At 48.3% G+C, this 24896-nt stretch overlaps 1 protein-coding gene and 1 long non-coding RNA gene across 5 annotated transcripts in view; both read right to left on the reverse strand.

Annotated features, from left to right (window-relative positions):
• Positions 1–313: 313 nt before the first annotated feature.
• LOC109274516 (uncharacterized) lies at positions 314–7456 on the reverse strand. The gene is made up of 3 exons (XR_002083648.2): positions 2734–7456; positions 1272–1486; positions 314–1151 (listed from the first exon to the last, which is right to left on the reverse strand). It is a non-coding gene; the product is annotated as an uncharacterized LOC109274516 (long non-coding RNA).
• A 5758-nt stretch (positions 7457–13214) lies between these two features.
• Positions 13215–24896, reverse strand: part of DICER1 (dicer 1, ribonuclease III) — a 71612-nt gene continuing 59930 nt past the window's right edge. For 3 of the 4 annotated variants that reach the window (XM_019462185.2, XM_019462186.2, XM_019462184.2), the window contains 5 exons: positions 21097–21985; positions 19053–19321; positions 16479–16641; positions 16311–16386; positions 13215–15940 (listed from right to left, as the gene is read on the reverse strand). In XM_019462185.2, coding sequence (XP_019317730.2) covers positions 15775–15940; positions 16311–16386; positions 16479–16641; positions 19053–19321; positions 21097–21985 — 1563 coding nt within the window. In that variant the 3' untranslated portion in view covers positions 13215–15774. Of the gene's footprint in view, positions 15941–16310; positions 16387–16478; positions 16642–19052; positions 19322–21096; positions 21986–23955; positions 24288–24896 lie in introns of those variants that run through there. The other variant, XM_053889750.1, reaches the window with a different exon arrangement.

Below are 24896 nucleotides of genomic sequence, written 5' to 3' on the forward strand. Positions count from 1 at the left end.
CCCCATCTCCATCACCCCCCATCTCCCTACACCCATTTCCATCAACCCATCTCCATCACCCCCATCTCCCTACACCCATCTCCATCACCCCCATCTCCATCACCTCCATCTCCCTACACCCATCTCCATCACCCCCCATCTCCATCACCTCCATCTCCCTACAACCCATCTCCATCACACCCCATCTCCATCACCCCCCATCTCCCTACACCCATCTCCATCACCCCATCTCCATCACCCCCCATTTCCATCACCCCCCATCTCCCTACACCCATTTCCATCAACCCATCTCCATCACCCCCATCTCCCTACATCCATCTCCATCACCCCTCCGTCTCCATCCCCCACCTCCAACCACCTCTTTCTCTTCGGTCCAGGGGTGAGTTTCTTCTCACTACGTTGTTCTGTTTGCCTCTGTGCACCATTTCCCCACCTGGACTGGTACCACCTCCATGGCAGGAGCCACCAACCTCCACAAAATCCGTAGCGTAGTAGATGTTCAGCAGCCAAATAAGATACCCTTGATTACTATGCTTATCAGTTACTTAATAAAGGTACTCATTGCCAAATAAGTATTCAACAGTTCCAAGTCCTAATTAAAAACAAAAATCAAGCAACCTAACTTCCGAAACTTGTGGATGACGCTTTGGGATCTGTTCCTCCGTTTTGCTTTCTCATTCAACAGACTGGGGCTGCCCTGGGCCATACAGAGATGATCCTGAGACCCAGCCCCCAGTGGCTCAAGGTAGGGCTCCAGGAACGCAGAGTAAGACTGGTGACATGTGACTCGGGAAATAGTGCTACCAAGATGAGGAATCCAGGAAGGCTTCTCAGAGGAGGGGCTGCCTTGAGAGCTGGGCAGGGCAGCCCAGGTGGAGACGGACGATTGTTCAACAGAGCAGGGGCAGGGAGACTGGGGCCATGACAGTGGAAGTGTGTGGGGGAGGCTGGAGTGTCTGGGTTTTCCCGTTTGGGGGCTACGGGGCAACCACCAACCTGTTCAGAACTCACGGACCAAGGTAGGCTGTAGGCTGATGGGATCCTGGAGTTTCCTCATCACATTATTTCAAATCAGGAATCCTTCTGGGCCAGCATTCCTAGCCCTTCAACCATCCAGCACTGGCCCCCAACAGACGTCCCGGGTCCGAGCTCTGTGGGGACAACCTTGCCGCCACGGCCCTGGAGTCCTGCCCAGCCTCAGAGTCCATTTCCCTTTTAAGATAACCTCCGCCCCCCCCCCCCCCCCCCCCACCGATCCCACCTCTACCCACCTTCCCCAGAACCCAGCACTGCCTTCGCTCCTTGTGACACCCCTTCCTTGGGGTGCAAACTGGGTTCTGGCCAGTCGGTCGGATGTTCGGGTGCTTCCCCGTCCCCTGCAGCGGAGTGGGTGGGCGTGCAGGCTCTGGAGGCAGAACGCCAGGGCAGAGGCACTGGAAGGTCTCCTGGAGGAGGGGGCCGGAGTCTTTGAAGGGTAAATAGGAGCCTGTGAGATGAGGGAGGGATGAGAGAGAGGCCTCCAGGCGGAGAGAGTAGCACAGGCCGAAGCTGGAGGCGTGAAAACACTTGGCATTTTGGGATCGTGGTAGAAAGTCGGGTGAGGAGGAGTGTTAAGTGCATGGGGGGGGGGTGCAGTGGGGGGTGAAGAGGACGTGGAGGTCCGAGGGCCGGCGGGACAGGCTGCCGATATAGTGTCCAAGAAGGTAAGCGCAGCCCCTCCCGGGCCCGAGCACGTGGCTCATGCCAGCGGCCGGCAGCAGGTGCTGGCCGCACACCCACCTGGACGACACACACCTCTAGGTGAGTCAACCCTGCAAAACACCAAGGCATCGCCTCCAGGGTTTTCTAACGGACCCTCCCGTTTAGAGCTTTCCTGCTGGACCCCGCTTAGCCCTCCCTCCCCCCTCCTTTCCGGGGGCTCCAGGGCTGCGATCGTATCGGCCATCATTTTTTTTTCATTCATTCATTCATTCATTCGCTCACCGATCATTATCCTCCGCCCTTCCGACGCTTCAGACAGGCCGTCCGTTTAATTTTGTTAAAACTAAACAGCGTGCTCCGTTCTTTCAGGACGCGTGATGTGTTCTGGGCAATGTTTTTCAGAGCAGTGAAACATTTCATTTTTCCCCCCAGCATCGAGATGTGTCAAACATCATTTATGCCTGGACATAATTCATCCCTCAAGATAAATATTGAAACCCAAGAGAGGAGAGACGGCGGCAGAATTTCCAGGGGCCGGGGGAGGCGGGGGGGGGGGGGGGGGTGGGGGTGGGGGAGAGGCTAGGAAAGGGGGTCTCCCTTCCTGATCCCACCACCGGAGGGGTGAAAAAAGCATAAACGAAGCGAAAGTAAAGTAGCTAACTCCGGGTCTGCTCCCAGTCTCCCAGAAACGGCTGCAGACTTTTTTTTTTTTTTTTTTTTTTTTTTTTTTTACAGGCCTCTTTTGTGTCTGTTGAACTGTTGCTCTGTCTTGCATAAAATCTCTTGCAATAGAAGCCCTCAATTAAAGTCACCTGCTGGTCTTTGTCAGCTGAGGTTGACGTTGTCAAATCGTGCAGAGCTCCTTAAGCCAATACAAGTCATTAAGGAGGAGGTGAATCAGAGATCCGACATGGCGGACAGGAGCCATCCATAATCAATTGATATCTTCCTCTGCTGGAGGCGGGGTCTCGGGGAGCCCTTTCCCGCCACCCCCCTCCCCCCCCCCCCCCCCCGCACCCACCCTCGACTCACCTCATCCACAGGGGCCGCTACCCCTGGATCTAATTAGGCTGAGTCTCAGCAGGTCCGAGGCTGCGCTGAAAGGCCATCAGTAGGCGAGCCCATTAATAACTCGCCGGTGCCCTGCGTATTGTAATTGTCAGGCTGCAATTTACAGTAATCCTCCAATGCAAGAGCCCGAACTATTGCAGCTGATTGGAAATGCATACGCCCATTTGAAAGAGAAAAAAACACAAGATGCACGGGTTAAAAGGTCAGAGCATGCAAGTGTGTGTGCTGAGTGACAGGCATTTTAGTACTAGCCTGGGACCATATTTTAAAAGGTCACTGAAAACTCTTGGCTTGGGCCCTCTGACAAACAATGAACGTTCCATATATTTATTTGCCATCTCTTTGTTTTTACAGCAAGCAGAATAAATGAGTTAAATGACGTTGTGCGGGCCTGCATATTGTCAGCACAGGTTATAAGTCATTATTAAACTCCATCAAATCAAACCGAACCCGGTCAAGGCAATGAGACTAAAAGTTATTTGCATTCCTTCTGTCATAAAAAATCATATCCCCTTACTCAAGACTTTCGTTTCTTTATTAAATGCAGCCACAAGAGTATTTCAGGTCTGGCAATATAAGCTCAGGAAAACCTTCTCGGTATAACTCAGTGTAACAGCTTAGACCCGATTCCACTAAAAAGTCCCAGCTGAGCGTATCTGGGCACTCAATCAAGACATACATATTACTTTTAAATAAGATTAGCCTTTATATTTTGCTGCTTAAGTTAAAACTTTTCATGTCAGTCTCTACTTTTATGTAAACTCCAACATAATTCTGTTTTAGCAAAACACTTCAAACAAATTAAAAACCTCAAGTCCAACGTGTCCTTAACGAAAACTTTCTTAATGGCATCGCAATGTGTTTGCTGACACTAAAACACTTTTAAATGAGATGGATTTTCCCTCCACTTCCCTGCCTTTGTAATTACGGCTGCTGCGGGGAGTGCGCCTTCGGTTACAATGGCAAAAGCAGTTATCTGTGCTCCAAATAGTATTTGACCGATAGCTTGCCGGCGACCCACGGCAACTGCGTAAAAAACGTGTCTTCCCCTATCTGCCTCCGGCCGGGGTCACGTCGGTTGAGAAATGGAAGGTGACCGACGGGGACCGTCTGGGGGAGGGGTGCCGGGAAGCCAGGGGGTAGGCAGGGACGAGGGGAGAACCCGTCCCACCGAATGGCCCTTCTATGGTAAGACACAGAGTTGTTGAGGTGTCGTCAGCCGAAGCAGAACCGTGGCATTAGTGGCACCCCCCACGCCTGGCCCCTCCTGCCTGCCCGTGGCACCTGGCACACGGCACCTGAGGCTCCCCAGCTTACTCCACGTTCTCTCACGGAGGCCACCGAGATCCTTCCAAGACACGTAGGAATCACCACCCTCGTTTGACAGCCCTCAAAGGGGAAGCGCCAAGAGGTACAGAAACTTGCGGAAGGTCACATCTGTGGTATGGCGGGCAGAATTCTCAGATGGCCCCTAAGACTCCCATCCCCTGGTGTGTAAGCTGTAAATAACACCCTCCCCTTGAGTGTGGGCAATATGATGGGATGTCACTGTCATAGGTTATGGTATACGATCAAGGAGAAATTATTTTGCAGATGTAATTAAGGACCCTAATCAGTTGACCTTAAATTAATCAAAGTGGGCATCATCCTTGGTGGGCCTGACCTAATGGGGTGAACTCAAAAAAAAAAAAAAAAAAAAAAAGGATCCAAGCCTTCTCTGAAAAGAGACTGAGGGGGGGGGAGGGCAGCTCTCCTACCAGCCTTGAAGAAGAAAGCTTCCGGAAGTTCTGCACCTGCAAGACGTGAATCCTGCCAAAAACCATGTGAACTTGGAAGGATCCCAGGCCAGATGAGACCACGGCCCAGGCAACACCTCGATCGTCACGACCTTGTGAAGCCCTAAGCAGGGAACCCAGCTAAGCTGTGCCTAGACTCCTGACCCACAGAAGCCTGGGGGGTTAACAAATGTGTACTGTTTTGACCCATCGAATTTATGTGAATCTGTTGCCCAGCAATAGAAAACAAGTCCACATGGCTTACGATGTACTCAAGGCCTCGTGGCCATCAACCCAGTAGGCTCGCCCCAACATCCACACTGCGGCCATATTTCAACCCCACATGTATACTCCTTTCTAGTGTTTGCGGTCTAAACATCAAATGTATGCTTATTTTTAAGTGGTTTGTGTCTTATCGTTTTCTAATCCTAAAGTATAGTCTTAAATACACTAATATCTACTTCTTGATTTGGCTATTACTGCCAAATGTTTGGAGAGCTTTCCTAGAATACAAAAAGCAAGAGCCCGCGGTGCCTTTTCCTTTTTCATTTCCAAGTCCCACAAACGGCAGCATGGGTGACACCAGTATGAAATTTTCTTGCTGAGCCCATAAAAATTAGTACCTTATGAGAAAAGCCGTACCTTTAAAAACACCTGACTAAATATTTCATAAACGCAACGTACAGCAAATTCCTACAGTAGATTCACTGGATTTACAACCATCAAACTATATTAAACTTACAATATCAAGATTTATCACCTATTAAATGGAGTCTCGTTTTAGTAATATCTAGCATTTGCTCCCAAAGGATCTCAAATACCTTCGACCCTTCACCAGGGCACTCCACCGTAATTCATAACGAGGTAATAGAAACCCTCGCTGTAAGGCCGCTGCTGCCGCGTTTGGGGATTAGCTCACCTATCAGTGAAAAGGTAGCCAGAGCTGGGCTGGACGGCGGCCGCTTTACAGAGTGCGGAAACGGTACCGAGATCCAGACCGTGGGGGGAGAACCCCACAGAGAACCACAGACGGCCAGTCGCAGGGTCCTAGCAGGCTTGTGTCCCAGTGGTTCTCCAACATCAGTTTTTGGCAGTGGAGCCCTTTCTTCCCACGCGATGTTGTAAGAAAGCTCAATAAATAAAACAGATAAAACGGGAACAGCTCTGGCTGAGCTGGGAAGGGGGCCCCCGGCCCCCCCGGGCCTTCCGCAGCACACACGGCGGGGGACAGTTTCCACTCCCGCGGTTCCTTGCCTGGGCCTCTCAGCTCCCCGAGATGCTGATTTTGTTGCGATTCTAACTCACATTTGCTGGTGCGGCTGAACCCCCACCTTATGTTTGAGGAACCCGAGACTCAGAGCGGGAGAGACGAGCTTACGGAAGTCAAGGCTTAAAAGCACAGCCCGGAAAAATACAGCCTGCCCTCAGAACGTGTCCAGGGATGTCATCATCCGTGTTGAAATCATAAACTAGGGGTAAAATGTGAGTTAATTTGGAAGATTTAGAATTCCTTACCTTAAAGAACTCAAAATCAGGGCTTTATGATATAGGCAGGTGTCATAACAAAGGAATAACAAAGAATGACGTGCTCTACTGAAAAGACTGCAATGTCTACGGCACCACAGACCAACGACCACTATAGTGAGACGTTCTGTAAGAACTTCTATTCATCCCTCAAAACCCCAGCTCAAGTACTACCCTGTCAGTAAACCAGCCCTAAGCGTCCAGGCTTTCTTCTACTGTGCCCTAGTCAGTCCTTTATCAGAGGGAACACCGGATTGAAACTGATTACACACAGCCATTGCCACTGGAACTTGAACCCTGAATATAGCCTCTGTGTGTTGTTGGCTCTCAGGGATGTCTTCAGAGTCCCGGCTTCTCTTCACTCGTCTGTAAAATGAGAGCAGCGGTCATACCTACTCTGACCTGAAACACAGGGAAAGTGCTTAGGACAGTAAGCACTCGATAAATGTTGTCATTACTATTTAAACTTGGTCACGTTCCCCCCAGCCTTTCACACGATCACACTACCCTGTTTTATTGTCTTCCCGGCGAGAATCATTCTCCAGAATGATCAGATTTCTTCTATTAAGATCTGTCTCCCCTCCCCACTCCCGCACCCCCACGGAGCGTAAGCTTCTGCGCAGGTGACGGACTCGTCTGACTGACGAATGTCACTCACTCCACGGTGGCCCCACAGGGGCCCCGGCCACAGGGGGTGCCGGACCAATGTTCACGGACGCACGCATAAATGTGTTGAGCGAAAAGAGCAAGGACATGAGCTCGGCTTCTAGGAATTCGTGGTCTTAGCCAGGATTCAAATCTCTATTACTTCTGCGTTTGCAAATTCAACGTTCGTGGCTTTGCGTGTCGACTGTTAGTAGATCCCATGGGCCAACTCCCTCACCGTAGAGGACGAGGCAGAGGCTACGGCAGGCTAATGACTTGACCAGACGGTGGCTGGCCGGGGGCTGTGCTGCGGTGCCGGCTCCTGGACACACCGGCTGCCTGGCTCCTTTCAGCATCCTTGGTGCAGGAGGGTTAAAGCTGGATCGCCCTGGGGGCGTGTCTGGGACTCAGGAATCCCAGATGCCTCGAGATGCTCAGACCGCTGGTTGACAGTACGTCCCCTTTGTCAACAAAACTGGTTTCGGGGAGCCTTACTTCTGGAAAGCCTCGGTTTTCTATTTATACACATAACCGCAAGTTGGAATCCTGGCTTGTTAAGAGGACTGATTCAGCCCTTTATTCCCAAATAGGTAAATATAAGTAAAAATAACTAACCGCCAAATAAAACCCAAAGTGGCCTTACGGCTCTTAAAAGAACTTGAAGCTCAAACGCGCTTTCCCATAAAAGCAACTCTGTCCCGCTGTGTCTGCCCACACTGGAGCCTGGCCTCTGGGTGGGAGGAAACGACGAGGGCGCTGCCTCCCCCCCCCCCCACCCCCCCCCCGGGCCCCCTTGTCACGGGGAGAGCCACGGGTGGCTGTCTTGTCATCACCAGTGTGTGAAGTGTGGCTCTACCCACCCATCACGCTGGCCCCCTGGCCGAAGCAGCAAAAGCCAGCGCCAAGTTCAAAGTTGTGACTAGAGCACTCTTTGCCTCCTCAAGGAGCCCCTTCCTCACGTAGGTCAGCCTCAGGTCAGACACTTAGTAGGCTGCTTACGAAATATATTCTGGACCAAGGAGTACCAACATGTTTGTCCTAGCCCTTCCCATTCCCCGAAGGGTCTGTGGCAACAGTGCGACAGTGACAGTCCCCATGCCGCTACAGGACAGGGTGGAGACGCGAGGCGGGCGTCTGTGATTACAGACGCGTGCGCTAATGGGCGCACGGGGAACTGCTCCCCGGAAACAACTATCGTCGATTTGGCCACGGCCTGTCTTCCCCACCAGGATGCACCACAACATAATGGCCTGAAACGAGGGCAAAAACTTCCCGTTATTCATTGCTCTGCCCCCAGCACCCCCCGGGGGAGGGCCTGCACCCAGAAGGTGCTGCATAAACACCGGAGTCAGTAGAGGGAACTGGAGGTCTACCGGAAATCTGGTTCTGAGTTGCCTAGTAGTCTGAGCAAAAAGGGAAAAGATCCGCTATGAGATTCGGGGTCCATTTAAACCGAATCTTCAGGAAGATCACAGGTTCTTCCGGGCATTTCTCTACCGGGTCTTTAGCTCGACGTGTCCCAAATGTGTCAGAATGACCAGGGGACCTAGCCTTCACCCAAGACTATGACAATATTTAGGAACGCCAAGTCCTAGTCTCTTTGGAGAAAATATTGTAAAAAGCAGGGATGTTCCCCACTCTGTGCCCACGCCCACCTCCCTCCTGACCCGCACGGCACGTCTCCCGAGGGATCACGGACGTCTACGGACAGCAGATGGAGAACACCGCGGCACTGAGCCGACACCGGCATCTAGCGAGGTTCTACTGTGGTCCAGAAGCATTTGGGACTTGGGACGCGTAGTGGTGGTGAGGACACAGTCCTTTGCATGCCTGTAGCTCATAGACACCGGGGGCAGTGGCAGGGACAAAAGCACAGGCACAGGCTGACGGTGGTGGGAAGGAGGCGCCCGGCTAGGTCTGCCAGGCAGGAGGGCAGTGCTGGAGGAGTAGAGGCGGCGGGGAGGAGGGCCAGGACCGTTTCAGGCTGAGTCAATGACACAGGACAAGGCCTCTCTCAAAGCTGCAGACTTGGGATTACAGGGAAGACAATGGCCGTCCACCCGAGACGGGCAGGGTGCACCCCTCTGAGGAAGGCGAACTTCACCTCTCTGTGCCTCACTGTCCCCGTCTGCAAAAGGGGGACTGTGGCAGTAACAATGAGCATTGGTTGTGGGCTCATGACGTGTGGGGCACCGCGCCCAGCAATGTACACAACCTGCCACTGAATCCAAACGATGCCGTTCCTCATGGTAGAGGCAAGGGCGTGAGGCCAGGAGGGCTAAACCACTTAGCCAAAGTCACGCGGTGCTGGGAACCAGGCGGGCTGAGTCCGGATCTCAGTTAGAATCTCTGTGCTTTCCTGCCCTCCAGTAGCAGTCACGTCCATACTTGTGGTGCGCAGTAAGTGGCATAAAACGAATGAAACGTAGCACAGATCAGGCGTTTAGTATATGTTCAGTAAACCTTCGCTGTCATGGGCCCACAGGCCCTAGAAGGAAGCCTTGAGGCCAATGTGTTTTGCGATTCAGAACGTTTCGAGAGAGCCAAAGGCAACCCACAAGAGGGGAGGATAGATTTGCAAATCACAAATCTGGTAAGGGCTTAATATCCCAGAATACATAAAAGAACTCTTACAACTCACCACCACCACGAAAACCGATTCAAAAATGGACCAAGAACCTGAACAGACATTTCTCCAAAGAAGTTAAAACAAATGGCCCGCAAGCACATGCACAGATGCTCAGCAGCACTAATAATCAGGGAACCGCAAATCAATACTATGAGACGCCACCTCCTATCCGTTAGCACAGGTGTGATAAAACCACCAACCACCCAAAGAGACAAAAAGCCCTGAAAGCAAGTGCTGGTGAAGATGTGGAGAAACCGGAACCCTGATGCAGTGCCGAGGAGAATGTACAACGGGGCAGCTGCTGTGGAAAACGGTAAGGCAGTCTCTCACAAAATTAAACACGGAATTACTGTTAGGAGCGAGCAATCCCACGTCCGGGTGTACCCGCCGAAGAACCGGAAAGCAGGAATGCAGGGTGTGTGGACACCAGTACCAAAGCAGCGTTATTCACAAGAGCTGAATGGCGGAGGCAACCCAGACGTCCATCGGCAGATGAGTGGGTAAGCAAAACTCCATGTGAATATACAGAATGGAATACTGTGCAGCCTTAAAAAGGAAGTTCCGAACCTGCCCCAACACGGATGGACCTTAAGGACCTTATGCTGAATGGAATGAAGTCAGATGCCAAAGGGCAAATGCTGTCCGACTCTACTCACAGGAGAAGAGTCAAATCCAGAGACTGGAAGTAGAGTGGTGGATGCCGGGGGCTGGGGGAAGGAGGGGAAGGGAAGTTAGTGTTTCACGGATACAAAGTTCCAGTGTGGGATGAAGAAAAAGTTCCGGAGACGGATGGTGGTGACGGCTGTACGACAGCGGGTTGTACACCGAACGATGGCAAAAACGGGAAAGTTTTATGCGTGATTTGCCACAAAAAGAAGAAAGAAAAAGATCGAAGGGTCGTTCCCGCACTGCCTTGCAGGCAGCTTAGAAAGCGAGCTCTCGGCCCGCACCTCTACCGTGAGTGCACCTCCCTTGCTCCTGGCGTCTTTGCAAGGACAAGTCTGTTTACAACCCAGCCGGCTGTGAAGCGGCACGCGCCAGCCCATCTAAAGCACGCATCATGTTATGCCGATGGATCCGTAGAAAGAAAAAATTTCACTTCCATCTGGATTCTTTTCACGCACATCACGACCTGCAAACCGATATGCTCGGCCTGGCTGTGTTCTCTGTTGCAAGCCAGGGGAGGGCAGGGTCACGGTGGCAGGAAGGGGCGGTGGGACCGGACCGATGCTCGGCCTGAACTAGCCAGTGATTTCTGGGCCGTGACACCGGCACGCACACGCACGTGGCCCTTAACCAAACTCCTCAGAATGAAAATACACAGGCTTTTTCTCCTTTCGTTTAGAGAAGGTGGAAGGAAGGGAAAAGTTAGGGATTGAACTTTTCACAAAGGAAAACTAAGATTTTTTTTTTTCTCCTTCTGAGAAACTTATACTTACCGTCTTGTTCCTATAGCCAAATCATTTCTAGTAGTCCTTAGTTTACCGAGTTACAGAAAGATCGGGTCAAATCTTGGAATCACAGAATTCTTGCACAGCCAACAATATCAGGAGTACGTTCTAAAGACAGAGAAGCTGAACCACTTGGTTTCAGAACAATCAAATTCACTTAAGGAACGTGGCAAATGTATCACATGATAACCCAGGACTCGGAACACATTCAATGTGGCAGAATTTCAGAAAAACACACACTGGTTAGGATTTAAATCTCGAAAAGAAAAAGACAATTGTTGCTATGCCACCCCACAAGTCAGCGTGAAGCAGAGCTCGGGAGACAGACCTTTCATTTTATGAAAATGTGCATTTTCATAGGACCATGGAACTAACACACTTCACGGGTCCTTTTTGCTACAACTATTTTAAGTGTTATCACCCGCTTGACCTGAATCCAAACGAATCAAAACGAGAAAAGAAAAAGAAAGGAGGACACAAAATGAACAGACCATAACTTTATTGGAGATTGACTCTGCTACAATCATTACAAAAGGAAACAACTAAAGGGAACTGGGACCCATAAGGTGCACTGCGTATTTCTGCAGCATGGTGACCGTATGAATGAATTACATCATGTTCCTTAAAAACAGCTGCAGCATGTGATGGTGAATATGTTATTGTCAATCAAATCATGTTAGTTTTTCTCGATTTTAGTCATTTTCCTTCACTCTATTTACAGCAGAAAAAGCCAGAGATTCTACTTGGGGTTCACCTTTGCATTTCTGCTATGTAACCCTGCTGATGCAGTGAATTCTGAGTGCCTCTGTAGGATTTAAAGTGTCTGTGGTTGACGTCCGAATGAAAATGGACTAGGGGGGGAGAAAAAAAAAGACCAATCAATCAATGACTAAAATATATTTACAAGTTAGTTCTGAAAGACCATTTTCACTGCGAGTGGAGAATACAACAGTCTCGATGTAAATTCCCGTGATATTGCTAACCAGGGTCTCCAACAACTGTTAAAAGATCACTTCAATATTCTTGGTCTTAAACATATCTTAGAAACTTCTCATGTACAATATAAAATAAAGAAATTTATTTGGAAAGAACTGAATTCCCGAAAAGTAATCAGTGGCTGAAAAAATAGACCTATTCAAATGCAATCAAAACGACCGTACAGGTTGATGGACGCGACACGAGTCTCTCTTGCGCAGAGAGCACGGGCTGGGTTGAGGGCTCCGACATTAATTTCAGATGCAGTTTAAATAAAGGTATCCAGGGTCTCAGTTTGGTGGCTTAACTTTTGTGTGAAAGGATTCGGTACCCTAGCAGAGGAAGGTAGAAGGTTTGAAATCAACCGGGCCTGAAGACGGAACGAACCGTGGTCGGTCTGCGTTTCGACGCTTCTCTGCACCCCGCAGTCCCCGCAGAGCACCCCGGGCGGGGGGAGAAGGATGGCAAAGAGCCCACTGCTGGGTGAGCGGTCGCATCTGGGAACTGAACCCACAGAAGCAAAGCGGCCTCAAGTCTCTTGCTCTTTAGGCAGGGCAGTCTGAATCTCTCTGAGGGCCAGCTATTATTAAGAATGTTAAAATATTAGTATTTTTAAGAGATAATTACAGGAGTGTTAGAGGTCATTCTAGATTTCATCACTTCACATGACGTTAAAGGAAAACCGAAAAAGAAAAAAAAAAGAGTAACACATACGTTTAAAACATACTTAAGAGTTCAGTGAACAGATCTCTGTCATACACAAACAGTAAGAAATGCCACAGACCAAAAAAAAAAAAAAAAAAAAAATGACCTATTTAAGTTGTGCGAGTATATGACACATTGCAGGCATTATAATCATCTTTTTCAAATCCGGCAAATCAAAACAGCAGCGAGGCCAAACCACATTTTTTTTTTTCTTCCTCTCCGTGAAGCAGATTTTCCTTGAAATGAGGTAAAGCATGGTACCAAGTGCAAGGCTTCTCTGTGCTACACGAACAGAACGGAGGGGGGACAAAGCTATTACAAAACGCAGCATAGTTAGGACCGTGGAAAGGAGATCACGAGAGAAAGGAAAAATCTGTACAACGAAGGTTCGTCCCCACTAACCTCCACACAATCATCGGAAGGAGCTTCTGCAGCTGCTTCTTCAGGACACCCCCCGACCCCCCCGCCCTGCCCCGCACACACGTGCCCGTGGTGCCCCCCCCCCACCCCCCCCCCCCCAGTGCCCTCGGCTCGCGGGGCTTCCGTTACATTCGCTCTCACAGTGCAATCACAGGAACAAAGGGATGACACACGCGGGTGGCAAGTGGGGCGACAGAGAGTGATTTTCCTCCTTAATCAATGGATGCAAAACATTTCAACAAGCTAAACTGGGGGTCGGGGGGGTGGACTTTACAGCATTAAAAATCAGCAGCACGAAAGCGTTCGTAACCCAGCTCATTTGTCTAACTCGAGTTTTTATTTTTTGACTTCGTAAACCAGGGGATCACAGACTCCGTCCGAGTGTGAGTCACAGATCAAAATTAGCTATCTGTCTCCAACAACAGAAAAATGGAATAGCGAAAGGTTGCTGTTGAGAAAACATTTTGAATGGTAGCAGGAAATTTGAACCCCTGAGAATGTATGACCTAATCGTATCCGAGTCTGAACTTTTTAGTTTTAACAAAAAATACTCTTCTTAAGGTTACAAAATATATTGAGGCATTTTTCTCCCAACGGGAATTGTAACTGTGAAACAATCTGGTTTTGGTGCCAGGAGGCGAGGGAATCCCTTAACGCTGGGATTAGTGCATTAGACGCAATGCAAAGCCCTGGGCTCCCGGCATCAGGTAGTTTATAAATTAAGAAGAGATTTGTGATAGAACGTTATCACAAAATCACCCTCACAAGTACAATTCACATCCAGCCTTACTTGTCAATTATACACGTTTACAGTTAATATAATTCAAGAGTTGCTTGGTGTTCACTTGCTAGGAGATCTGACACTGAGGTTTTCTTTTAAAAAACCGAATAGAAAGCGAAGGTTCCAAATCGGAAAGAAGTATTTTCAAAAGGAGTCTACCCAAATCAATTTGCTCAAAGACACACTGAATAATTTAGATCGCAATTGAAATTTAAGACCGGAGACAACGAATAACATTGGAGAAGCTTAACATCCCCCTCCAACTCAGGTCTCCTTAGAAAGTGGAGCTGACCGTTTTCCCTGCGCACGCGTGCAGAGAGAGGCGTTTCTCTGGGGGGTGGGTGGGTGGTGCAGGTAAAGCAAGAAATACAGTATCTGAGTGTATTTGAAAACAAAAACGCAGCATTACATGAAGCATCAAGTTCAGGATGGAAAACATCAGACACCTCTGCTCGGCTCTCTTAAACTTCAAGCATAATTAACAGAGCAAACTGCAGCAAACCTCTACTGGTGTGTCGGTGGGAGTGCAGGACTGACCCGCAGCTTTTCAAAAGGTAAATTAAGAGGTATTATAGTTACAGTGCAAAAAAAAAAAAAAAAAAAAAATTAGAATTTCAAGCATAATACATAAACATAGCACCAAACACGGGAAAAATGCATGCAAAAGAAAAGAAAAACTGAGGTATTTAAGTGAAGAGTGCCTACAGGTCTAATTAAAGAAACTTCGGCAAATGCCTAAAAATGTTTTTTTTTTCCTTTTTTTTTCCTTTTTCCAAAGATGGAAAGAATGAGTTTATCTAAATGAATGACCTAAATCACAGACGTATCCAAATTACGGCAGTTTATCACAAACGTTACACTTCCATGGCATTAACAGCACGGCTTTGGTAGGTGAGATCTGCACGCAACACTGTGAAAAGTACAGTAAGACATTGACGTGAAAAGAGACTAACGGTAAAGGTGCTTTGTTTTGCTTCTTTAAATAAGTAACCAATCACTTATAAAATCTGCAGCATATTTTAGGTGTGATATGTCTAAAGGTTATCTTGTTAGAGCAACAGCCTACAGGGCAAAACCGTTTGCCACAATTTCCATCAGTGGAGCTACCTAGCAGGAGGTTTTTAGTAAAACTGGGTATTTAGCCAAAGATCCTTTTTATTATGGTGCTTAGAAAAAATCCAGAGACTACATATCTATTCTGGTTTTCAAGATGCCTTCAGGACACATACGACAGAAACGCTAATATAATCCTGTAATAAGTCACAACCACACTAGTGAGTTGCAAGTATCACACGGTCTCGACACCTTAAATGCGTAATAAAATGAAGGGAATGTAAAGTAGTTTGTTCCAAAAGGATCGGAAATCAAAAGGACATCCATGACGGCTTTACTTTTAAGGCGAGAACCTTTTTCTATGCAAGACTACGTGGCATGAGAAAACGAAAATCTGATTCACCAACGTGCCAGCCAACGTTAATGAAAAATCTGTCCCTTACTATCTATGAAGTGCAACGGCGACCGGGAGACATCGTCTTACACGACAGGGCATGGAAAGAAAGGACGGTGCGGGCACTCTTCTCCTCTGGCAGACCGCACCATTCTCCTGGGCGCATGGGCCACCGGGGGACCCGTGCCGGCGCCCACGCTGAGGAGGGGAGGACGCCCCACGGAATCCAGGGGCGTCTCAGCTGTAAAGCTCCTTGGCCTCCTACCACTAAGCGAAGCTGACAGAAATGAAACTAGGTTAACACAAAAACAAAAACAGAAACAAAAACCCCAAACAAAAAGAGAACTGCCGATAATTATTTTGAACACTTGCCAAATGTCATCATTAAAGCACTCTTGTGATCTGAACAAAGCGGAAGTGAGGAAAGAAGACGAGATTGTGTTTGCGCAAAAAACTAAAACTACAGTTAGCTCCAAAATTTTTATACATATGTTAAATGTTTTATTCTGGAATCTAGCTTGTTATCAAACAACCTTTAAATTCTGCCTTCGATTCATTCCGCTCACTACCGACTTGAAATCACCCTTGTCAATTTCAATGGTTTTCCCCTTAATTCTGCTTTTTTGTGTTTTTCACTTTAAAAAGGGGCTTCAGCTGTTGGGAACCTGAGGTTGATTGGCTTTGAGGCTGCGGAGGGCTCTTCTTGCTGCCGCGGACTTGGCAATCCTGTAGCTTCGGCCGACGCCTTTAAATTTCCCCTTCCCCACCACTTCCACCGTGACTCTGACCTTGCCGTCGTACGTTCTCTCAGCCGGGCTGCGAAGAAACCAAACAGCTTGTATCAGAAGTCAGAACTATTTATTATGATTGTCAATCAGCACTGAGCACGCACTCGGGGGGGGGGGGGGGGTGTGCAAGCCGACAGCACACAAGGAAACGTGCAGCGCACGGGGGCGCGGACCCCGACAGACGGGGCTGCGTCTCGCTTTTAACGCGGCGTTACTCTATGAAAGCAAAAGGGAAAGTCAATCAGACCACAGATATAAAGTGCAGAGCGCATGCCCCAGTGTAAACATTTTTCAGAATCATTAGTTTATGACATCTCTGACAACTCCCACTCCCCCCCCCCCCCCCGCCACCCTCGTTTTCAAGCAACTTAATTTTTTCCATGCACGTTCTGCCTTACCTAAATTTGGCAGTTTCTGGTTCCATTTCAAGCAATTCTCGCACAGGGGAGCGGGGCACATTTGCCGAAAATTTTTCTGTAATCAAAACGAAAGAACAGCGTGCGTGATATCCTTGTCATTCTTTTTTAAGGATGATTTTGTTTCTTTCCGAGGGGAGCGAACGGTACCTATCAGCGGCCGCATCATAGGATAGTACACCTGCCAGACCATCTCCAGGGACATCCCGCTATCCATGTAAATGGCACCAGCAAGTGACTCGAAAATGTCCCCCATGGCCTTTGGAACTTCAATATCCTCTTCTTTCTCTTCGTCCTCCTCAGACCTCCTGAGCTATTTACACAGAGAAAAGTGATGTGTAAGCAAAAAGACCATCTTTAAAGGCGTTCCACAGAAGTGCGTTTCTCTTCTCAGCTAGGACTCTTACTGTACCTTTAACAAGGGTAATACCACCAACCATTTGGGGCAACCGCCTACTACACCGTAACAGGTTCTTCATAAACATTATCTTACCTAAAAAGAAGATTTTTCCAACTTCTCAAAGAAAAAAACAAAAACAAAAACAACTCCCTTCCCCATTCAGTATTATTCTATACTCGGCAAAGGGAAAAAAGAGTACTTCTAAATGAAAACAAAATCAACGTTAACACAAAATTAGAAATAGTTAATGAACGTATGAAAAAAATTTTCAAATCCACTCTTCATCAAAGAACTTCATCTTAAAACATTTCTACCCCCTAGCGGCTTGGCAAGGATTAGGCAGAATACTAATCCGTACAGCACGGGCAAGGGTTGTGTAAGTTACTTTGGGGAGTAGAAGTTACCACTTTTGGCCAGGGAAATTCTACTAGAAGACAGATTTCTCCAAGCTCCCTTTTTATTAAACCCCTTAGTACGCACTGCCTATTAAGAGTACCTGACACGTGTTCAAATTAATGTAATGAAAAATGATGAATATGCTAATGCCTTTTAAAAGTTCAAAATTCTTTGAACAGGAATTCCATCTCTAGGAATTTATCTGAAAAAGGTACTGGATATATTTGCCACACCTATGTTTATTAAAAGCCCTAAGTAAAAACAACTTAAATATCTAGGCACAACGGACTGTTTAAACACATGCCATTAGAGCTATATCGACTACTGTGCAGCTACTGAAAGTTGCAATGCCGCTGGATACACGGAAAGGTGTCCTCAACACATTAAGTGAAAAAAACACATTGTGGTACACTATGCATCATATAATGGCACTTGATAGTTCATGTATGTTTATGTTTACACGCATTGGCAATAAAACATCACAGACCGTTAGCGCTGGTTATTTCTAAGGCAGCATATTCGCGTAACTTTAATCTTCCTTTTGCTTATTTGTATTTTAGAAAATAAACACAAATTACTTGTGAGAAACAAAAAAAGAGGTGAGGTTTTTTTTAAATTTCTAGATGGACTGTTTAGCCACACAGAGCTCTATATAAACCACTTGTAATGCTGACTCTTGGGAAAACAAGATACTTACTGTTGGTACATCATGGTTTTGAGGTAGAAAGGAATTTTAAAACTTACTGAGTTTAATTCTCTCCGTTCACAAAAGAAGAAACCGAGGCCCGGAGAGGTGGAGAGACTTTAAGATCCAACAGGAAGTCAGAAAAGCCAGACCACTGACATTTCTAATCACTTTTTATGACTCCTAATACATACGTCTATGTAAACAAAGGTCAGGAAAAGAGGGGACACGACAGAACTGGCGTGGCCCACTGTCATCAAAAACGGCTGAAATCGAAGTTTGGCCGGTGCCTCAAATTCTAAGCTTAGACGCTTCTGAAGAACGAGACCAGAAGTCCTACTGGGAACACAGGAGCTGGTCCTAAGTCGTGGTCCCACTGCTAGCTGTGCTCCAACTCGGACCATTCACCCCGGACGAGTACCCGCCGGGGAACGTGGATTCCCCTTCGGCCCACGCTCTGTAGTGTTTACAGGGTCTGACACTTCCCTTGCGGCCACACCTCCAATTTCTTTCACCGCGAGTCAAAGGAAATGCACTGCTCCCCAGCCGAGGCTTGGGGCAATTAAAAGAAGGGAAGGTGCAGATCACCGAAGGAACAATTAAAACGGCCACCAGAATGCCACACACATTTCCTGCCTCCTTACAAGAAATCTACAAAAGTAAGAGAAACAAAGGAATCGGGACGTGGAGAACAGGACCCGAGAGTGCTCTCCTGGGTACACACAGGCATGCGGAAGGATGGCAGCGAAGGATCAGAGGGGAAAGATGGAGGTGAGATCCTTTGCTACAAACTCCAAAACAGCCCGGAACACATTACAATGAGCTCCATGACGGAAGAACCTCGGGCTGAACTCAGGCCAGAAGCCTCTCACATGCCACCGGCTAAAATCTCAGAAGGCTGGTTTTTAAGTGAGTTCTCCTATTTTCAAGCAGCAGCAGCAGCAGAACAGACACACGTTTGTGACGCTTACCTGACAAAGCATCAGCGAACCTTTCTGACCCCTTGGAACAAGCAAAGGCAGAATAAACCGCACGAGCCCTAAGGTCCACGCTGGCTTGGGCAGGGGAAGCCGGGGCGGCCCGATCCGACCCGGCCCCAGGCCCCGGCCGCTTCCCTCCCCCGAAGGTCCGCGCTGCGGCCCCGCGGGCGCGGTCAAGGGTAAAGGGCCGATGGGAGCGCGCGCGGCGCGCGGCTGTGACCTCCGTCCGGAGACGGGAGCGCCCGCGGTGGCGCCTCACTCACCTCCGAGTCCATGCCCTGCATCTCGTTCTTCTCCAGCTGGAACTGCACGAAGTCGTCGATGACGTGGAAGAGCTCGGGGGAGACGGCTTTGAAGTACTTGTGGTAGTCGTACTTGACCGCCAGCGACGCGAAGATGGTGTTGTTGACCAGCGCGGACCGCAGGTCGGTCAGGACGCCCGGGGAGTGCTGCCGCGGGTCTTCGTAAAGGTGCTTGGTTATGAGGTAGTCCAAAATCGCATCTCCCAGGAACTCCAGGCGCTGGTAACAATCTGCGGACGGCCCAGGGCGCAGCCGTCAGCTCGCGCCTTCCCGCATGGTAACCCGCAGCGCGCAAGCGGCCCCAGACCCACCGCAGCCGGGCCTGGCGGGCTTCGCGAAGTTCATGCATCCGCTCCAGTGACAACACTTACTAAAGCCTCTGGCAATTCAATCTGGCCAAGAAAGCGTATTTCGTATCTATAAACTGGGGGTCCTAAAAGCCTACGGTGGCCCAAAGAGCGCTGTGCGAGCGGACCCACACTGGCCGGGGGGGGCCCCAGCAGGGCGCCCCCCCCCCCACCACCCGGGGGGCACAGGGCTGGCCAGGCGGGTGCTGAGCGCCACCGAAGCGGCGGCAGCCTCGGTCCCGCGCCGGCGGTCTGGGGCCAGTCATGCCCTGCCCCACGCACCCCTCTGCCCCGCCTGCTCCCCCCCCCCCCCCCCCCCCCCCGCGCACTTCGTGCTCCCGGCGCTGATCCCCGCGCACCCCGTGTTCCCCACGCTCTGAGCCCGTGCAACCCCGAACCCTGCGCTCTGCCCCCGTGTAACTCTCACACAGTGTGCTCTTTGCCCGCGCACCCCGCGCTCTGGCCCCACTCCGGAGTGTGTACTCGGCCGCCCTGCCTCTCCACTCCTGGGTCACAACAGCCACCTGGGAGGCCAGCCAGTATACTAGAAAACCCCCTTCTCTGCCTGCGCAAGAACTGCGGAGTTTGACCCGAACAAGGGGCCGGAGAAAGGAGAGGTGAGGCCGTGCGCAAAGACCCGAGGCACCACGGGTCGGCTGCCCACACCGGAGAAGGCCCCCAGCCTGGGGCCGGCACCCCTATCTCCTCACCATGCCCAGCAGGACCCGCGCAAGCCAGGAGGCTGGGGCAGGGACAGATGGGGCAGCGCGTCCCGGACACCTGGAGCTCCGAGGCAGGGCCCCTCACTCCGCAGAGGGCAGGAGGGACCATCGGCTTCTGCACAAAGAGAAACAGCCCTCCGTGCTGTCGGTCCTTCCAGTTCAGGGCCAGATCGGTTTTTACTTTTTGGCTTTGCACTTTTCTGATCATCTTAACCTTTATTGTTTTCCTTAATACAGACCCTCTACTCTGCTCTGGGATTCCAGATTCAAGCACTTACTACTCGAATACAGAAAAAAGTACACAGGCTTTTCACAAGCTGAAGCTGACAACAGTTCCAGGCACCTAATCTCCCTTCTAATCTGATGGCCCGGGCGCCTACTAAATAGAAGAGGAAAACCTGGGGCGCAGTGCCGAGTGGGAGACGGCAGCAAGAGCGAGAGCAAGGGCAAGGAGGCCCTCCCCGAAGAAGTTCCTTTTCATCGGCTCATCTTTTGATCCAAAGGGACCTGAAGAAAGGGAGGGGCCTTTCCGTTCAGGAAGAACCATAAAAAGATGTGACAGTTCATCCAGAATGTATGGATGAATCAAGAACCAAAACCAGCACTGAACAGGCAGCAGAGAGCCACCGGGGGAAGATTCAAATGGGAAAAACACAACAGAATACGAAGGCTCAAACTCCCCTGTGCGGCACGTCTACGCGAGCGCGTAAGGAGGGCCAGGCCGCCAGCTGCCAAGGATAAGGCGCAGGGCTCCCGGAAAGCAGAGGAAAATAAAGCCGCCTTCGTTTTTCTCTTGCTCCCTCCCTCCCTCCACCGTGCACGTTAAGCACCAAGCCTGTACATGCGTAGGATGCTTTTCTCTAACGGGGCCCAAATAACGCAGTTAACGCAAGGCGGCCGTTTCAGGGAAACGGAGTGCGGGCTGGGGCTTCTTACCAGTGATAGTATTGTAGTGGTAGGAGGCGTGCGTAAAAGCTTGCAGAAGGTAAGCCTTGTTCTTGAACCTGTAGTTGATTTTCTTCTCAAAATTCTCAAAACCCGATATCAGGTGGTTCAGTGTTTTATCTGCGTCCGGATGATCAAACATGCATCGCGGTGGAATCTTCAAACAACCGTACTCCAAGTCTTTCAGGACGGAGGAGCGCGGGCCGGCCACCGAGGCGGCGGCCCGGCTCCCTGAAAGGGCCTTTTGTTGGCCGTTGAAATTCTCCCTGGCGGGGCACATGGCCTTTTCCCGATCAGTCCTTTTAATTACCGGGAGCACCTTGAGCCCCAAGGAGCAGAGGAACAGCTGGGCAGCCCTCTCCCCGCAGCTGGTCAAATAGCAGCCCAGCAGGGCCTCCACACAGTCGGCTATGCTTTTGTCCGCGATGCACTGCTCGGTGTGCAAGTCGTAAGAGATGGACTGTTTCCCTGTGTCGACGCCACAGTTCTCTTCCGACGGATTCCAGAACCCCACCACAAAGTCATCCTCTTCGACGGCTTTGCTGGGATCCAGGTAGCACATGGCATCCCAAGAGCTATAGTCGAAGTCCTCGAAATCTGAGGAGAATGGCATGCTGCCCAAGGAGGCTTTTTTGGGCATTTTCCATTCGTATGCAGAATCAGTGGCTGAGAGAGGAGAAAGAGAAATTTTCTTTACGAAAGCTCCCGATCCCATTAGCATGTTATCTATGAATTTGATATGTTCCTGATCATACTCCAGGAAATCGTCTTCGTCGTCGGCGTCCTCCTTTGGAACCTTCCACGTCAGATCCTCCCCCTCCTCGTCGTCCTCCTCAAAGTCCTGGTCCAGTTTGCCATTAGCCAACATGCAGTCTTTTGTCTGAAACGACGGGGAATGGGGAAGGAGGGGAGACATAGCTGCTGTTTTTAAAAGGGTCTGAAACTCAATAAAAGCAAGGGTTGTGGATAATTTCAAATGACAACCACAAATACTAAAAGGCAACTTTAAAATCACGGCCATTTGTTTTCAATTAACATAAAATAAGTTATTTAATCATATAAACAAAGTGAAACATGTTCTTTGAATGTTCATTTTCTAAGTTATAAAATGACCTTTAGCCAGTATGAAGCTTTAAGTTAAGGATTTCTGTACGTGGATATAAAGTTAAAATTAATGTCCGCGAGGCACGACTGCAGCTAAGGAGGCTTACTCCAGCAGACACACAATAAAAGCACTCACATGCCAATCACAGAGGTCTTCGATTTTGCTGACAAAGTTTTAAAATGTTTCGAAAAGATTTTCAAATGAATAAAATTAAAGTCCAGATGCAGAGAAAGCATTATCTGTGCAATGAAGAGTATAAATATATGAAAGAAGATCAACTGCTTTAAAAATCTGTAGAATATTAAAAATGGGCAACAGGGATTCATGGGAAAGTCTGTCCCCGCTTTCCACTGCAAATCAAAGTGCATTTGCTATAATGTAAAACTAGATTGCTCTGCTTGAAAACTAGAAGTGATCACTGAACTAAGCTACGAATTTGGGAAATTATGCTTTTCCCCTCCACCGTGCTACAGTAATCAGAGGAACAGATTATAGCATAACTGACAAAAACAGAAGAAAAGTTAGACTAACATGAAACACAACAATCCAATTTCTGTCAGAAGATCTTTGCTAATTCCGATTTCTTTGGCAAAAGCTTATTTGTGAATGACAACCTTAATAATGGGCTAGGATTCAGTAATGATGTAACTTTTTTGCAATGCTAAGAGATGCCAAATTTCTGTTGCGCAAGAAATAAAAAAAAATAAAATAAAAAGACTTTCCTTTCCTTTGGGGCGAAAGGCAGGAGAGTTTGCTTCAATTTTGATAGCAACAACTTCCCAGAGATTTCCTGACAAAAGTTTTCAAACCTCGTCAAGTATTTTTTAAATACTGCAAATATTTCATTTTAAATCGGACTCAAAAGGGACAGTGTAGTTGTTTGAAAATAAAGACGAGTAGTGAGCCAATGTAGATATGTATGTGTCTACAACAACATACCTGAATGTTTTTTGTTTTTTTTTTTTTAATAAAAAATGTTTATAAAACGTTTTCAAGGTTACGGAAGAATATGAGAAGAAACTATAGTGGCAGACCTCTAGGAACTACTTCCTGCAAAAAGCCCTGTACTCTTCCGAGGTAACATGAGCTGTTTTGACTACTGTTTGGTCCTTGCACTAAAAAAAGGCAAACTGCCATTAAAACAAAAAATCAGAGTGAAAAACCGTTTCATTAAATAGAATCTTCGTATATCTTCAGTAAGATGCTCCCATAGTCTGAAATTGGCAATATACACACACCAACCCCAAAGACTGGGTTTTATCACAAAGCAAAGTTCTTTAATGCCTCTGGGTTTCAGTTTCTCTATCTGCGAAATAGCAGGGTCCGACCTCCCTAAATAAGAACACTTCAGGCTCTTCAGAAAAATGCCAGCATAAAACTCTTTTCGCTTCCAGTTCAAGTCAACCTTCTACCTGAGTTATTACCTTCTGCACTCGCATGCAAAGGTTTCTCTTAAACCTACGTGGGGAGGAGCGAGGCGGGTGAAGCAGGAATGCACACGCTCTCCTGTGTCTGTTTCAGTAAGCGTAAATTACTAAGTGAAAATACGAACAGGATCTTTAATATATTCCAAAAGTCACGGTGCCAGGTCATCTGAAATGTTAAGGAAAATAAGAAATGTCTGTTCTAACTTAAAACAAAATTTTTTTTAATCAAAAGGACTTGTCAATGTCACCTTGATGCTAATTTTTTTTAAAGAGCTGATTATATTATGAAACTACTTACAAGGCAGAATAATTATCACTGGAATGTTTTTCATAGAGATGCAATATTTTCTCTAACGTTCTCAAAATCTACATATTTTCCTCTAAGGTTCCACCCATTTCTAAATCAGGAACGAATATAATTTTTCTAACCCAACTTGCATTAAAATATTCTGATGCTTTTCCAGAGGAGGTCAATTTCTGTAAGACACTGAAATCATCTCAAATACTGCACGAGTTAAAAATATGCTCAATGAAGAGATAAAAATCAAAACAGGGTCGCAGAGCATCAGGCCTGGAAATATTTGAGCCCAGGAACCGGGACGCGCGTGTCAGAAAGAAGACGTGCAGAGCACATATTTAGGAGGCATAATCTGTGAAAGAAACGGTATTCTCAGCGTTGGCCTGGAGGAAAAATGAAGTAACAACGATCTAGTTTCTCATTAATGCAAAATAAATGTCCAAGAAAGCAAAGTGCCAGAGAGATCGCCTTTGATTTTGGAAGAGGTGCTCTCGTTCCCCAGCCGCCCACCACGGGGAGGGACCGACCGCTCTGCCGGCTCACGAGCCCTCCGAGGTGCCCTCTGGTGGCCTTCAAGACGAGACAAAATGAAGCCGCTGCAGCTAATACTTGGTCGTCTCAAGTCCCTGGCAAAATTTAAACTGTTTCCAAAAAACTACAACCTTTAGGATCTTTTTTTTTTTTTTTTAGTTCACTAGAGAAGGCCTAGTCCTCACTGAGAAATCCCTGAACTACAAAGCAAGGCTTTACTGAAATTAATGACTTCATAGATAGGAGATCACAGACCACTGGAGAGTTATTTTATTGAACAGAGCTAAGGGTCTGTCCTCACTTGTAATACAGGGTAACAAAGTGAAATATTATGGAGTTTTGTTTTCTTCTTTTTCAGAGTCGCAACATCATATACCTCTGGAAAAGGAAGATGATAGAATTGTCCCCCCGCCTCAAAAATATCTAACAC

This window comes from Panthera pardus, unplaced genomic scaffold, assembly GCF_024362965.1.
Source record: "Panthera pardus isolate Hobbes unplaced genomic scaffold, ASM2436296v1 HiC_scaffold_24, whole genome shotgun sequence".
In the NCBI taxonomy this organism is placed as follows: domain Eukaryota; kingdom Metazoa; phylum Chordata; class Mammalia; order Carnivora; family Felidae; genus Panthera; species Panthera pardus.